Below are 14,738 nucleotides of genomic sequence, written 5' to 3'. Positions count from 1 at the left end.
CATTTACATGAATTGTCCAGAGTAGACAATTCCAATAGAGGCAGAAAGTAGAATAGTGGTTGCCAGGGGCTAGGGCAGGAGTGGGGATGGGGATGGGGAAGAATGTGGAGATCAAATGGGTGTAGTGGTGCTTTCAGGGGCGATGACAATATTATGGAATTAGATAGTATATACAGTATACTATCTGGTAGTATATGGTAATAGTTGCAAAACTTTGTTAGTCTACTAAAATGCACTGAATTGTGTATTTTGAAAGGGTCAATTTTAAATTTTATGGTATGGGAATTACAACTTAATAAAAAGATAAAAGAAAAATGGTCAAAATCTATAATAGCAAAATATGAAGATGTGACAAAGCTTGATATTTGGTACACAGATACGCTTTATATAATCTCCATAGTTTTCTCTATGCCTGAAATATTTCATTTCTAAAAAGGGAATACAGTAATTTTTTTAAGTGTGACACAAGCAGAAAAACAGTTTAACAGAAAAGGGAAAGGTCCAGAAATAGACCCATGTTTAAACAAGGACATAGTATATATTATTTTTCCCTATTCATTGAACTTATTGGGGTGAAGTATACAGGGTTCAGGTGCATAATTCTATAACACATCATCTGTATGCTGTATTGTGTGTTCAGCACCCCAAGTCAAGTCTCTGTCCATCACCATTTATCCCTCCTATACTCTGCTTGACCTCCCTTCACTCCCCCTTTCTCCTACCCCAGGCAATCAACATACCGTTTTCCCTGTCCATGAGTATTTTTTTACTATTTTGCTCAATTCCCACCACACACACACACACACACAGTTGTCAGCCTGTTCTCTATCCATAGGTCTGTCACTATTTTGCTTGCTAGTTTATTTTGTTCATTAGATTCCATATATGAGTGAAATCATATGGTACTTGTCTTTCTCTGACTGGCTTATTTCACTTAGCATAATGCTCTCCAGGTCCATCCATGATTTTACAAATAGTAAGATTTCCTTCCTTTTTGTGGCCAAGTAGAATTCTATTGTATAACTATAACACAGCTTTTTTATCCACTCATCTACTGATGGACCCTTGGGCTGCTTCTAAATTTTGACTATTGTAAATAACACTGCAATGAACATAGGGTTTCATATATTCTTTTGAATTAGTGTTCTGAGTTTCTTTGGATAAATTCCCAGAAGTGGAATCGCTGGGTCATAAGGCAGTTCCATTTTTAATTTTTTGAGGAAACTCCATACTGCTTTCCACAATGGCTGCACCAATCTGCATTTCCACCAACAGTGCACAAGGGTTCCCTTTTCTCCACATCCTTACTAACACTTGTTGTTGGTTGATTTATTGATGATAGCAATTCTGACAGGTGTGAGGTAATATCTCATCATGGTTTTAATTTGGATTTCTCTGATGATTAGTGATGTTGAGCATCTTTTCATGTGCCTATTGGCCATCTGTATGTCCTCTTGGAGCAGTGGCTATTTAGGTCCTTTGCCCGTTATTTAATGAGATTGTTTGTTTTTCTGGTGTTGTGTTTTATATGTTCTGTAATATGTGTTCTCATTCAATAGGCTGTCTTTTCATTTTGTTGTTGATGGCTTCCTTTGCCGTGCAAAAACTTTTTAGTTTGATGTAGTTCTGTTTGTTTATTTTTTCATTTGTTTCCCTTTCCCAAGGAGATATATATAAAAAAATATTGCTATGAGAAATATCTGAGATTTTACTGCCTATGATTTCTTCTAGGATTTTTGTGGTTTCAAGCCTAACATTTTAGTCTTTAATCCATTTTGAGTTTATTCTTGTTTATGTTATAAGAAGGTGGTCTAATTTAAATTTTTGCACTTATCTAATTTTTCCAACACCATTTAAAAATATATATATACTAGAGGCCAGGGCACGAAATTCGTGCATGGGGGGGTGTCCCTCAGCCCAGCCTGCACCCTCTCCTATCTGGGATCCCTCTCACAATCCAGGACTGCTGGCTCCCAACTGCTCCTCTGCCTGCCAGCCTGATCACCCCCTAACCACTCCCCTGCCAGCCTGATTGATGCCTAACTTCTCCCCTGCCAGCCTGTTTGCCCCTAACTGCCCTCCCCTGCAGGCCTGGTTCCCCCCAACTGCTCTCCTCTGCAGGGCTGGGTCCCCCCCAACTGCCCTCCCCTGCAGGCCTGGTCACCCCCCAACTGCTCTCCCCTGCAGGCCTGGGTCCCTCCCAACTGCCTTTCTCTGCAGGCCTGGTCGCCCCCAACTTCCCTCCTCTGTCAGCTTGGTCACCCCTAACTGCCCTCCCCTGCAGGCTTGATCGCCCCAACTGCCCTCCCTTGCAGGCCTGGTCCCTCTCAACTGCCCTCCCTTGCTGGCCATCTTGTGGTGGCCATCTTGTGTCCACATGGGGGCAGCCATCTTGTGTGTTGGAGTGATGGTCAATCTGCATATTACTCTTTTATTAGATAGGATAGAGGCCTGGTGCACAGGTGGGAGCCAGCTGGTTTGCCCTGAAGGGTGTCCCTGGATCAGGGTGGGGGTTCCCTTGGCGGGTGGGGTGGCCTGGGCGAGGGGCCTGTAGTGGTTTGCAGGCCGGCCACGCCCCCTGGCGACCCAAGCGGAGGCCCTGGTATCTGGGGTTTATTTATCTTCTACAATTGAAACTTTGTAGCCTGGAGCAGAGCCAAGCCTTCTGCTTGCTCCGAGGTGGCAGCCATTTCTGTTGGGATTTATGTATCGTCTATAATTGAAACTTTGTAGCCTTAAGCAGAGGCCTGGGCTGGCCAGGGCTGCAGAAGCTTGGCTTCCTCCATCGCCGCGGGCAACCCTAGCCTCCTGCTCTTTCCAGCTCCGTGGCTGCCGCCATTTCTGTTTGGATTTATGTATCTTCTATCATTGAAACTTTGTAGCCTTGAGTGGAGGCCTAGGCTGGCAAGGGCAAGCGGAAAGCTTAGCTTCCTCCATTGCCGGGGAAACCCAAGCCTCCCTCCTGCTCTCTGTGGATGTAGCCATCTTGGTTGGGTTTATTTGCATATTCCCTCCTGATTGTCTGGTGGGCGTGGCTTGTTGGTGTAGCGGAGGTACGGTCAATTTGCATATTACTCTTTTATTAGATAGGATATTTTATTGATTTCAAAGAGGAAGGGAGAGGGAGAAAGAGATAGAAACATCAATGATGAGAGAGAATCATTAATGGGCTGCCTCCTGTATGCCCCACATTGGGGGCATGTGCCCTTGACCAGAATTGAACCCAGGATTCTTCAGTCCATAGGCTGAAGCTCTATCCACTGAGCCAAACTAACTAGGGCCCAACACCATTTATTGAATAGACCATCTTTAACCCATTGTATGTTTTTGCCTCCTTTGTCAAATATTGACTATAAAAATGTGGTTTCATTTCTGAGCTCTCTATTCTGTTCCATTGGTCTGTATGTCTGTATTTTATGCCAGTATCATGCTATTTTGATTACTATGGCCTTGTAGTATAGTTTGAAATTAGATAATATGACTCCTCCAACTTTGTTCTTTTTCAACATTGCTGTGGCTATTTGGGGTCTTTTGTGGTTCCATACAAATTTTTGGAATATTTGTTCTAGTTCTGTACAAGACACCATTGGTATTTTGATAGGAAATGCATTGAATGTATAGGTTGTTTTGGGTAGTATGAACATTTTAATGATGTTAATTTTTCCTCTCCATGAGCACAGTATATGCTTCCACTTATCTGTATTTTCTTCAGTTTCTTTCTTCAGTGTCTTATAATTTTCTGAGTACAGGTCTTTTACATCCTTGATTGAATTTATTCCTAGGTATTTTATTCTTTTTGAAGGAATTGTGAATGGGATTGTTTTCTTAGTTTCCCTTTGTGATATTTCATAATCAGTGTATAAAAATGCAACTGATTTCTAGATATTTATTTTGTATTCTGCTACTTTACTGAATTCATGTACAGTTATAGTTTTTTTGGGTTCTCTGTATACAGTATCATGTCATCTGCAAATTAATGACAATATTCCTTCTTCCTTTCAAATTTAGATGCTTTTTATTTCTTTTTATTGTCTGATTGCTGTGGCTAGCATGTCTAGTACTATACTGAATAAAACTGGTGTAAGTGGACATTCCTGACTTGTTCCTGATCTTAACTAAGGGAAACACTTTAGTTTTTGCCCCATGAGCAGAACTTAGTATATTTTAAAGGATGCATTTCAAATCCTGGCAGGAAAAAAATTATTGAAAATATCAACAACCACTTAGAGAAAAGTAAATCTGGAAGTAAAGTGGAGTATATTCTATGCTCTTTCCAGCTTTTAGAGTTCAATGAAACTGGGCCATTATCTTCCTCTTAGGAAAAAAAAGTTAATGAGGTTATTCTAAAAGGCTCCAATAATAATAGTATTAAAAATGTCAACTGATTTATTGGAATTAACTTAAAGGTTAAGTTGAAATTTCAGTTTTACCCCGATCAGCAATTAATATGTTTGTTGAATACTAACTATAAAGTCCCATATACAAAGCCTGCTATATTCTTAAGTGCTATGTTGATTACAGTATCTGGAACCAAATATAACTAATCAGAAAATGCTCCACTAAGTTTTGAATAATGAGAAAAAAAGCAGCATTCATTCATTCAACAATGTTTAGCACCAACGAAGTACAGAACATTGAATACACAGTGATGAAAGAAACAAATTGGCATAGAGCAAGGAAAAAGCCCAGAGACAAATAAATGGCATAATACCCATTAAAAAAGAGAGAGGCACAAAGGACTGCAAAAGAAAAGAAAAGAAATTTGTAGGACTATGAGAACCTATAGTGAGAAAGTTTTTAAGAATGAGGCCATTGGGATGACAGGAAAGTTAACTACCATACCCAAGAGAAATAATATACATTCCTCCCAGGTACCTAATAAGATTAAAAATACCTGTAGAGGTTGTTTTTGCTCTGTAACTTTAATCAATTCAAAAAGCATGAGAGATTAATTAGGACTATCTTCAAATAATCTAAAACTAGGTACTAAGCTGCTATGTAAAGGACAGAAGAGTGAATTCAAGTTGTCTTTCAAATAGATATCCTGAAATCACGTGGTGATAGATTGGAAATGAAGAAAAAAGGCTACACAGAAAACTTAAGAGGAAAAGAACATCATTTAATTCAGTGTAATCATGTGGTGATAGATTGGAGAATAGGAAAAAAGGCCCCCCAAAGAAGTGAAGAGGAAGAAAACATCACTTAATTCATTTTAGCCAGAACTGTACCTGTTTGTGGCAGCATCCTGAACATTGGCGTTTTTATGACTCAATAGGCTATCTTCTCTTGTAACCTAAGAAAAAGAAATAATACTCATTGCCCTAGCCAGTTTGGCTCAGTGGATAGAGCGTCGGCCTGCAGACCAAAGGGTTCTGGGTTTGATTCCAGTCAAGGGCGTGTACTTTGGTTGCAGGCTCCTTTCTGGCCGGGCCCTGGTCGGGGCACATGCAGGAGGCAACCAATCCATGTGTTTCTCTCACATCAGTGTCTCTTTGTCTTTCTCTTTCTTCCACTCTCTCTAAAAGATCATTGGAAAAATATCCTCAGGTAAGGATTAACAAAAACAAAACAAATAAAAAGATTATAAATATTAAATCTTTGTAGAGGATAGTAAAGTAACAAGAAACTTAAATTTCTTTCCTGTAAAAACAGAAATAACAGTTTGCTTCAGTTACTAGGTAATCATACTTTATCTATGGAAATATCAGTACTGCACCAAGTGCAATCTTATCCCATATCCAAATTAATAATCCACGCTTCTACTTGGATATATTAGTATACAAAGCCACATGCTTTACTAGGTAACTTTCAATTATTTAAGACATCATGGTGTGTTAGTCTATACATACTGATTCCCAAAAGATTCCATGTCAGTATTTTTTGAATTTACATGATAAAACAGATGTTAAGGTATATATTGGGCTTTTTATTTTTCCCTGAATGCAATAATTATTTAATGAGAGAATTCTAAAAATATTTTTCTGAAGAAATCAGTGTTTTTCCTTAACTTTATTGAGGTCTCATTTATATATAGTAAAATGCACACATTTTTAATGTACAGTTTAATTTTGACAAATATATACAGGTGCATAAGCAACTCTACAATGAACATATGTAACATTTGCACCACCCCCAAAATGCTCCCTGAGGCTTCCAATGCAATCCCAGCAAAACCCTTACTATAGCAAACAATGACTTGTACTTTCTATAGTTTCATATAAATGAAGTCATTATACTTAAATTTTGTCTGCCTCTTTAGAATAGCATGTTTTTGAGATTCACCCATGATAGTCCACTTATCACTAATTAATTCTTTATGTGCTGAGTAGCATTCCACTGTATGGATATACCATAATTTATCTGTTTGATAATGAACATTTGGGTTGCTTCTGGTTGTTAGCTATTATAATAAAGCTCCTAGGAACTTTCCTGTACCAATGTCTATTTGAACCAACATATTCATTCCTCTTGGGTAAATACCTGAGTGGAACTGCTAAATCGTATGTGAGTGTATGTTTAATACATCGCCAAACTCTTTTCTAAAGAGCTTATTAAGCATTTTTTACTCATACCAGCAGTGTGCACTGCAGGAGCCCTACCACTGACAACATGGGAAAGGTCAGTTTTTAATTTTAGTTGCTATTCTAGTGAATGTATCTTCTGCCACAAAGTATTATGCTAGGTATAGATTTTCCCATAGATGCCCTTTACCAGGCTGAAGCAGTTTCATTCTATTCCTAGTTTGCTATGAGTTTTTATCATGAAGGGGGGTTGAATTCTGTGAAATGACTTTTCCATAGGACTTAAGAAAATTTTCTTTATTTTTTAACATGGTAAACTATACTGGTATTTGAATGATAACCAACTTTCTTCCTGAGATAAACCCTATGTGGTCAGGATGTACCATCTTTTACATAAATTGTGAGTATGATTTGTTTATATTTTGTTAAGGACTTTTGAGTCCATGTTCAAGAAAGTTAGTCTATTGTTTCTTTTCTTGTCGTATGTTTTTCTGATGTTGGTATTGGAGTAATAATAGTCTCATAAAATGAGTTGGAAAGTGCTCCCTCCTCTCTATTTTCTCAAAGCCTTTGTGTAGAACTGTCATTAGTTCTTACGTAAATGTTCAGTAGATTTCAACAATGAAGTTATCTGGTCCTGGATTTTTCTTCATGGTAAGGCTTTAAACTATAAAATAAAATCTCTTTAATTAAGGGCTAGTCAAGTTATTTCTCTCTTCTGCAATTCAAAAAATATCCAAAAATATGACTGAAATGTAAAGCAATGACAACTACTACCACTGCTATTACATGTAGTTCCAACTCAAATTAAATGCTCATTATGTGCCAGGCACTATTCTGTGTCCTTTACATTTATTATCATTTCATCCTTGTAACCTACCTTAAGGTAGGTACGACCACGAACTTTTTTTCAAATACAATTAAACTGAGATTCAGAGACATTAACTAACTTACCAAGTCACAAAGCTAGTAGGTGGTAGATTAGAAATAGGATTCAAACTCAAGTTGTCTGATTTATTTTTTATATGAAAATATTACATTTTATGTTTATATTGGGGGAGAGGATAGATCAAAAGCACAAACAATATTCTTCAAGTCCTCTCAGTTCTTTTCAAGGCTGTGCCTGGCTACAGAATGGGTAAAATGTATCTTCTCAACAGTAGGATGTTTTGAAATCCTTGTTGACAAAATGACGTAGTGAGACAGGCTTTTGTCCTGGTTTACTATAGAGGACAAGTCTGACAGTAAGGGAGGGCCAAGGGAAAACTATCATTGTGAGCATGGATGCCAAAAATGTTATGGGGGCTGGTCTCAACCCATTGTATCACTCATGATGTTACAGTGGACTCTTTCACCTTGTAACTTTCATTCTTGTTGCTTAGAACTTCACAATTTTGCCAAATTGGGGGTAGACGGGTGGTAGGAAATAGCAGATTGATTTAAAAATCCTAACATCATAGACTTAAGAGTGACAGGAACCTAAGAATCTCCAGATTTTCTGGCTATACAAGAGGCAAAGATTAAGGACTCACTTTTATAGGATTTTTACCTTTTTAAAAAACTTACTAAACCCTAGAGCGTCTCTACTCTTACTTTGTATCCCATGACTATCCCTCTTAATCTAGCTTGTATTTAGAATTAGGAAGGCATTTTGCCATCTCGAGTATGTTTCTTGGTGTACTCTCTATCTCTAATCACTAGCTAGGTCACCCTTGCTTAATGTTCATGTATTTTATTCACTTTTCAGAGTTTCTAGACTAAGTTTCATGTTCTTTTCCCTTCACCAGGACTATCTCTATTAAAGCAGCTTACCTTTTGCACTGCTTCTACTTGAGCCTTCAAAATGTTACTCTTCAAGTCAGGAGGAACTCGCCTAGCATTCAATCCTGGGCTCTCAATGGCATTATTAAGACATTTGTCAGTCAGCTTCACCACTTCCTCCTAGATAATAAAAACATACTATAAGCAAATCTGATAGTTACATGGAAATAGAAAAGGGGCTGATGAAAGTTCATAATTAGACAACCAGAAAATTATGTGTCTTAAACAGTCATAGCCTATTCCAGAATAGTCAACTCCTACATATAGTTTCAAACTAAGCCTTGATTATTACAAACATGAAATATGAATTGATTGGGACCACAAAAAACCATCTAACCCAATTTCCTGTCTTTAAAAAATCGAATAACCAACTATATTACCTGGGACAAATGCCTGAGCTAACCACACACAAAGAATGTGTGTCATTTGCTGTCCCCCCTTACTCACAGCAGGTATGCTCCAAAATCCCCATTGGATCCTAAAAGCACAGATAGTACCAAACTATATTTTCCTACATATATGTCTGCAATGAGGCACAGAAAGAGAGTATAAACAATGACTGCTAATAAAATAGAACAATTATAACAATATACAATAATAAGAATTATGTGAATGTGGTTTCTGTCTCAAAATATCTTATTGTACCATACTCACCTTTTCACTAAAGGAAGTCCCTATGGCTTCTCTTTGTTATATCTGAATTGCCAGCATCACTACTCTTGCACTTGGGGCCATTATTAAATAAACTAGAGGCCTGGTACACAAAATTTGTGCACTGGGGGGGAGGGGGGCGGGTCCCTCAGCCAAGTCTGCCCCCTCTCACAGACAGGGAGCCCTCAGGGGGTGTCCTACTTACGGGGAGCGGACCTAAGCCGCAGTCTGGCCTCCCTCTGTGGGAGGTGACTGGGCTGATCAGGGGAAGGCGCCACCCATCACCCCACCGCTGCTGCCACTGTTGCAGCCGCCAAGGTGTTTTCATCAACACGGACTCCAGTCCCTTCACCATGAAAAAATGACAACTTTCTGTAGGCGTTTTCAAGATGTGTCTTTCATAGGATATGACATTTCTTTTCTTTCCTTCTTTTTTATCCTCACCTGAGGATATGTTTCCATTGACTTTTAGAGAGCTTGGAAGGGAGAGGGAAAGACAGAGAGAAACATCAATGTGAGAGGAACACTTCAATTGGTTGCCTCCTGCATGAGCCCTGACCTGGGCCCTGGCCAGGGAGGAGTCTGTAACCTAGGTACATGCCCTTGATCACAACTGAACCTGGACCCTGCAGTTGGCAGGCCAAGGCTCTATCCACTGAGCCAAACTGGCTAGGGCAGGATATGACATTTTTTAGCCCCTCCAGCAGTGGACCTTAGTTTTTCCTCCAGGAGTGTGGTGGAAAGCCCCTAGATTACCCTCTTGGATTCTTATTACTCAAGTTACCAAGAACACTGTGAGAGGCAGCTTACAGGAAGCTTAGCCAATGAGCCTTCAGAAAAGGTGTTTCCTCTGAAGCTCATGCGCAGAGGACCCCCTGCACTGTGTCCCCAGGGCTTCTATCCACTTGGCTGGGGGCATGTCCCGAGCCACATGGCGGTGGCCGCCTGGGGAACACCCCCAGTTCAGCGGCCCCGCATTCTGTCCACTGAGCTTCTGCCACTGGGCTTCTGTCTGCTGGACTTCTGTCCGCTGGGCTGCAGGCATGCCCCAAGCCACACTACGGGGGCTACCGGGGGCACGCCCCCAGCCCAGCGGCCCTGTGTTCTGTCAGCTGGGCTTCTGTCCACTGGGCTGGGGGCATGCCCCGAGCGGCCGCGGCTCAGAGCATGCCCCCAGCCCAGCAGTCCTGCATTTTGTCCACAGCCCTCCCTCCCTCCACGGCCTAGGTGTGGGACACTAGCGCTGTCACCGGGGCAATGCCGCCAGAGTCCCGCCCTGGCGCTATGGGCGCCACCATCTTTGTCATGGAGTGACGGTTGATTTGCATATTACCCTTTTATTAGATAGGTTAACACACAAGCACCGCAAGACCATGACAGTTGACCTGATAACCAAGGTAACTACTCATTGCCTGGGTGGGACAGTGTGATAGTTCATCAGACTTCCCAGAATGGCACACAATTTAAAACCTATAAACTGTTTATTTCTGGAATTTCCCATTTAACATTTTTGGACCACAGTTGACCACAAGTAACTGGAACCATGGAAAGTGAAATCATAGATATGGGAGGACTACTGTAATTAATTTCAACTGGATTTTCAGTTAGGCTAATCCCTGTAATTCTGTAGCTGTCACCAGACAGATAATTATGTTTGGATTATTTTATATAGCCACAAAAAGGTCACTTTCAGCTATAGACTTATGAAAATGATAGAATAAAACACAAATCCAGTCAATAAAGATCATAATTAAAACAATATAAGTTAACTATTATGAAAAGAAGTGGGAGGAAGCAAATTAATAAGTTTAAATTATCTACACTACAATTGATATTTTACTTAACTTAAAATGAATGACAACCAATAACAACAACAACAATTATTATTATTATGGTTGCTATTTAACACTGGTCTAAATAACAAATGCACTCAAAATATTTTCTTAGTCACAGATACAGCTTTTGTTCTATAAAACAGGCTAGCTGGCATGTATGGGGTAATATACTGCACCACTATTCCAGGTTTAAAAAACTTTAATTAATGTGATTATTTAATTTGATGTTTCTTAGTATGGTCTCCACATATCTTCCTCTGGGTGCGATCCCCAAATCTGAATGTTTAGCAAGCTTTCCCATGTGATTCGGTACATAAAAATCTGAGCATCGCTACTTTGGCCTAGACTATATTTATGTGTGTAACCTCCTCATCTTTAGAATGGTTCCTATTAATTGAAATAAGTCCTTATTGTCCTTTTCTGACCATGGCTACTTCATGCCTTATGATCCAGCAATCCCACTTCTGAGGATATATCCAAAGGAAACAAAATCACTGTCTTGAATAGATATACTCCCATGTTCACTGCAGCATTATGCACAATAGCCAAGATATGGAACCAACCTAGGGAACATTAAAGAATGAGTGGATAAAGAAAATATGGTGTTTGTGTGACTGTGTGTACACACATGGAGTATTATTCAGTCTTTAAAAAGAAGGAAATCCTGCCATTTGCAACAACATGGAAAATGCTGGCAGGCATTATGCTAACTGAAATAAGTCAGACAGAGAATGACAAATACTGCATGATATTATTTATATGTAAAATCTAAAAAAAAAAATTCAACTCATAGAAACAGAGTAGAATGGTTGCTACCAGAAACTGAGGGTGAGGGGGATAGGGAGAGGTTGGTAAAGGGTACAAGCTTTCAGTGATAACATGGATAAGTTCTGAGGATCTAATGTACAGCATGGTGACAATAGTTCATTATATTGTTCTGTACACTTGAAATTTGCTAAGAGAGTAGATGTTAAACATTATCACAAAAAAGCAAAACAAAATGATAACTCTCTGAAATGATGGATGTGTTCATTTAATTGCAGGAATCATTTCACAATGTATACATATAGCAAATCACCATGTCATATGCTTTAAATATATTACAATTTTATTTGTCAACTAGAGGTCCAGTGCACGAAATTCATGCATTGGGAGCGAGGGTCCCTCACCCAAGCCTGTGCCCTCTCACAGTCCGGGAGCCCCACGATTGATTGCCTCGCAGAGGGAGGCCCCGCCCACTCACCACAGCACCACTGGCCGGGTAGCCTGAGCCTCCCTCTTTGAGGCAATCGTGGAAACCACCCCTCCCCATTGATTGCCCCACCAGCCGGTGGCCAGGGCCTCCCTCTACGGGCGATCATGGGGCAATGGCAGGGGCCCCTTGACCAATCGCATTGCACCTGCTTTGGCTGCCCTGGTGCCAGTGCCTGTCACAGAGCAGTCGTCTGGACAGTCATTCTGCTGTCCAGCCGTTCGGTCGATTTGCATATAACGCTTTTATTATTGTAAATTTTATCTCAATAAAGCTTAAAAAAATTATAGCTAGTTCAAATGCTTTGACATTTTCAGAGACAATTATGTTGCAGATTTGAGATGACTTGTTAATCACATTATAGGGTTCTCAGAACAACCTGCCTCTGACAAAGGCAGATATTTATTTTCATGTCTATATTAAAAACAAAAACAATAGTCCAACTAACATCGCAGGTAAAAGTATAAATTGTTTCCATCTTTCTGGGAGGCAATTTTGCAAAAGTACCAAAGACTTTAAAAGTCTGCCCTGCCTGTACTTTGACCTACCACTTCTACTTCCCAGTGGGAAAATATCAAAGATGATTGCAGATATTTATGTATAAGACTGTCACGCAATAATTAGGACAGTGAAAATTAGCCACAATCTGTCTAATGGGATTGAGTAAACACATTGATGACTCATGCATGCAACTTAATTATTGCCTGTAATGTCACTGAAAAACAGAATGATGATTACAACTGATTAGTTTCAAAAAGCAGTGTTATTGCTTTTTAATTTTAAAAAATATATCACATTTAAATGTTTAAAGGTACATAAGTTTTTACTTTTTAAAATTTGCTTTAATTTTAAATTATCATGTATGTGTACAATTGAAAAACTTACTGAAATACTAGTTGAGTAATAGCTTTAAAATATTTTCACTTTATTTTCTTATAGCACATAACTCCAATGGCACCCAGCTGCCTTGGATGGCCAAAACGTGGCAAACATAAGACCAAAAGAATTAAAAGGACACCTGATTCCTAAATACCCCAATTAGAACTCATCTGAAATGACCCTCTACTGCAGAGAAGTCCTTGGAGGTCAGGTGCTTATGTCAGGGGTTAAAGGCAACCCAAAGCCTGCTTAAGTTCTCAACCAGTGTAACGAACACTCACTCTGCTTCTCCCCTCATCAAGAGTCACCAGGCTTCATTCTTTTTTAGTTTCATTCAAGTCCTCCACTAAATTTGTGTCAAATTAACCTTCTGTCTCTGACCCTGAATTCTCCTACTTTACAGGGATAGTAAAGCAACTGACAAGGTGAAAGCACACAGACCAATATAATTCCAAATATCAAGGTGGCCAAGAAAATAAAAGCCTTCCTGAAATTTAATCAGCTTCTAAAAGATATTTCTAAGAAAAAAACACATTAAAAAAAAACTGGATTCAAAAGAACAGCTTTAACAAATGACCATGCAAGAAAGAAGAAAATCACTCTCTACTTCATACTTGTCTCCGAAAAAATTCCCATTAGTTATCCAGGGATGAAAGAACACTGCAGATCAAGTGTTCCCCTTTCCTCTATAAAACCGAATTAAAACAGGATTCCTTCAACAGAGCCTTGCTATCTGTTGTCTATACAAGGGTATCTCCAGATCATTACCTAAAATTCACTCTTCCGTTTAGTGGGGACATCTGATAGCTAATACAATTAATTATTTTTATCTCATTCTATTTATTTTAGATATTTCATGTAGAAATAAGAAAATGCTTTGCAATTGACCTACCAAATAAAGTTTAATTGGTATGCACCCCTCTCCCCCCGCCCCCCACACACACCCAATGCTTAAAAACTCCAGAGAGACAGGGTGGTGAAAGGTATGAAAGATAAATCTGAAGCATCTAAAGATCTATTCTCTTCCTTGTTTATATTACAGAGCAGCTCCTTTCAAACAAACCCTCCTATAATTTCAAAAGCCATTCACTAAGTTCTTCAACTAAATCAGTGGTCAGCAAACTGCGGCTCGTGAGCCGCGGTTTGCCGCTCTGTTGACTAATGAGTTTGCTGACCACTGGATAGGGGCTTAATCACAAGGAACAACAACAGCCTGTAATTATTGGAATCAAGAGTCTAGGTCAGTGGTCGGCAAACTCATTAGTCAACAGAGTGGCAAACCACGGCTCGCAAGCCACAGTTTGCCGACTACTGAACTAAATCAAGACCCACTAAACAGAATTAAGAGAAAAAAAAAAGGCTGAATCAAAATTAAAAGCTACCATCTATATCACTTTTGACTGTATGTGTAAAAAAATTATGAAATGACCTTACAGTTCTTAATGTCACTGCCCAAGTTTCTCTTTCCCTCCTAACATCTGAAAATTTCTCCTTTTTAAATGAGAAAATAGGTTTATAAGAATCCAGCACAGACAGATATCCCAGCAAAAGAGAAGAAAAAGTATTAGCTTTGGAAAGAAAGGATTTCTGGGAGGTCTAGAGATATGTGACAAGTATACAAAAAAGAAATCTGAATACCTGGTTGTTGATGTTAACATCAATGTTGGGACGAGGGGACGGCAATGAACCGTTTTCTATCTCAGGGTGTTTCAGCTTCTCTGGCGCATCTTTTAATGCTGGAAAAAAAAGGCAAAATAGCCCCTTAGTCTGCCACACTGT

General features: G+C 39.4%; 1 protein-coding gene across 3 annotated transcripts in view; it reads right to left on the bottom strand.

Annotated features, from left to right (window-relative positions):
* The window catches only part of EPB41L5 (erythrocyte membrane protein band 4.1 like 5), a 186,326-nt gene that overhangs the window by 30,762 nt on the left and 140,826 nt on the right, over positions 1–14,738 (bottom strand). For all 3 annotated transcript variants that reach the window (XM_080671033.1, XM_080671035.1, XM_080671034.1), the window contains exons 18-20: positions 14,598–14,695; positions 8,334–8,462; positions 5,229–5,293 (exon numbers count right to left, since the gene is read on the bottom strand). In XM_080671033.1, the coding sequence (XP_080527159.1) occupies positions 5,229–5,293; positions 8,334–8,462; positions 14,598–14,695 (292 nt within the window). The remainder of the gene's footprint in view (positions 1–5,228; positions 5,294–8,333; positions 8,463–14,597; positions 14,696–14,738) is intronic.

This window comes from Plecotus auritus (genome assembly GCF_963455305.1).
Source record: "Plecotus auritus genome assembly, chromosome: 5".
Taxonomy (NCBI): domain Eukaryota; kingdom Metazoa; phylum Chordata; class Mammalia; order Chiroptera; family Vespertilionidae; genus Plecotus; species Plecotus auritus.
This window is presented reverse-complemented; position numbering and strand designations above follow the sequence as displayed.